Source organism: Thalassophryne amazonica, chromosome 3, assembly GCF_902500255.1.
Source record: "Thalassophryne amazonica chromosome 3, fThaAma1.1, whole genome shotgun sequence".
Lineage (NCBI taxonomy): Eukaryota > Metazoa > Chordata > Actinopteri > Batrachoidiformes > Batrachoididae > Thalassophryne > Thalassophryne amazonica.
Window position 1 is genome coordinate 6,789,340 of NC_047105.1, and position 2,142 is coordinate 6,791,481.

The 2,142-nt window shown below is 37.8% G+C and overlaps 1 protein-coding gene and 1 long non-coding RNA gene across 2 annotated transcripts in view; one reads left to right on the forward strand and one right to left on the reverse strand.

Moving 5' to 3' along the window:
* Positions 1 to 554: 554 nt before the first annotated feature.
* The window catches only part of LOC117505788 (complement C1q subcomponent subunit C-like), a 31,995-nt gene continuing 30,407 nt past the window's right edge, over positions 555 to 2,142 (reverse strand). Inside the window, exon 7 of the mRNA XM_034165329.1 lies at positions 555 to 891. Coding sequence (XP_034021220.1) covers positions 757 to 891 — 135 coding nt within the window. The 3' untranslated portion in view covers positions 555 to 756. The remainder of the gene's footprint in view (positions 892 to 2,142) is intronic.
* Positions 791 to 2,142, forward strand: part of LOC117505805 — an 18,891-nt gene continuing 17,539 nt past the window's right edge. The window contains exon 1 of the long non-coding RNA XR_004559270.1: positions 791 to 916. This is a non-coding gene — a long non-coding RNA (uncharacterized LOC117505805). The remainder of the gene's footprint in view (positions 917 to 2,142) is intronic.

Consider the following 2,142-nt stretch of genomic DNA (forward strand, 5'->3'; position numbering starts at 1 on the left):
AGGTGAGGTTCTCAATTTAACAGTCGATTTACATGCCAGCCCTCACCTACGGTCATGATCTTTGGTTAATGACTGAAAGAAAAAGATTGTGGATGCAAGTGACAGAAATTCAATTCCACCTTCAGGTATCTGGGCTCACACTCCAGGACAGGGTGTGAGGCTGGACTATCTGGGAGGGAGGAGGAATAGAGCTGATGCTTCTTTGCAATGAAAAGAGCCAGCTGAGGAGGTCTGGTGATCTGGTCGTCTCCCTAGGGAGGTCTTCCAGGCACGTCCAACTGGGAGGAGGCCTAATGAAGACCCAAGACATACTGGAGGGTTTATGTTTCCCAGCTGGCTTGGGAAAAACCTCAGTATCCCCCAAGAAGAGTTAGAGGACTTGGCTGAGGCTAGGGAAGTGTGGGAAGATCTGCTTGGTCTCCTGCCACCACGACCCGGACTCGGATAAGCATCAGAAAATGAATGAATGAATATAAGGCAGCTATATCAATCAAAAAGAAACTCTTGGAGTTTTCCTGTAAACTTTGTTACCTTTAGAATAACACAACTGAACCTTTTTCAACTTTATAAACTTTATTTTATTAATCTGAAGTATGGTGGCTGGAAATGACCATAAACATGGTAAATGAAAGCAAATAGTAACAATTTCAAAAATGTGATTTGAAGTAGCGTGGAAATGATTTTTCTGCTGTTTGTACAGACTTGGAGTGTTGTTGTGTCTCTCTGTTTGTTTGTATGTTTGTTTGTTTTTGGGGCTCAGTGAGCAAGCAGCAAAAAGCCGGAGAAGATGCTGTAACCGCTGGGACTTCCTTTCATCCCTCTGTAATCTTTAGTTTCCAGCCAAACCTCTTGATCCCTCGACAGGTAAACCGCCAGACCGCCTGAAGTCACCTGGAACCACATGGGTAGAAATTCAGTCATTATTCTGTTTGTTTGTTTGTTTGCATGTCACCAAACCTCAGACAAGTCACAAAACTGCACAGAAAAAAAAAAAAAAAAATACAACTAAATCATCAACATGAGGAGAAACCCACGGTTAACCAGTGTTCTAAAAAAGGTTACTGGTGAAAACTGAACAGTTTTGTTGTAAAATAAATTTGTAAAATGTAGAAAGTAGAAATGTTTGGTGCAGTTGGCAGACACGGACACTCCGGATACTGTGGATAAAAACACCAGATTTACAGATTAATACGCTTTGTATTTTGACCATAGAATATAGAAGCACCTTTATAATTTTGTTTAAAGAATTATTGCACACTTTCTATAAATCCTATAAACTTCATTTCACTTCTCAAATATCACTGTGTTTGTCTGATATGTGATATACGTATTTAATCCGAAATATGCTGACCCGAACAACCAATGATTTATAAAGGAAAATCATGGAAATCATCAGGAGTGCCCAAACTTTTACATACAAGTGTACACCAAATGGGCTTTTCAATATTATATTCAAATGTCCACAAAATCCACAATCCAGATCAGATCTGGATCAAAATTTGTCTGGTGATAGTGAGTGTCAGTCTGCACCTCACTTTAAAATATGAGAGTGACTCACGTTTGATTAAGATATAAAGTAAAATATACATTAAATGGGGTTTTCAATGTTAAATGTAAATAGCCACAAATCTGTAATCTGGATCAGATCTGGATCAAACTTTGTCAGTCGATAAAGGATACCGTCCTACATAACGCTCCCAAATATGAAAGACATTTGTTCTTTTTTGACAGAGTTTTGAGTTTTTGAAAATTGATTCAATGTTAAAGATAGGCATTTTTTTCAGTTTTCCAAGATTTTTCCTGACTTTGACCTTTGACCTATGACCTTGAAAATTGAATCACTTCTTGCCGATATGAATCTTCAGTAAAAATTCCGTAAGGATATATGAAAAATTGTGGGCTCTAGCTTGTTCACAAACAAACAAACAAAAGGATGAAAACAGAACCTCCTCCAACTTCGCTGGTGGAGGAAACAAACAAATCCATGGCCAACAGACGCCGTTCAGTTAACTGAAGAATATTTTTCTGTCTTGGAATTTAAATTTACTCTCATATCTAATTTTCTTTAAGAACTCTTTAAGTTTATTCCAAGCAATTTACAAGTTAAATCACATACGTATGAGCCCAAAATTACATCATAAA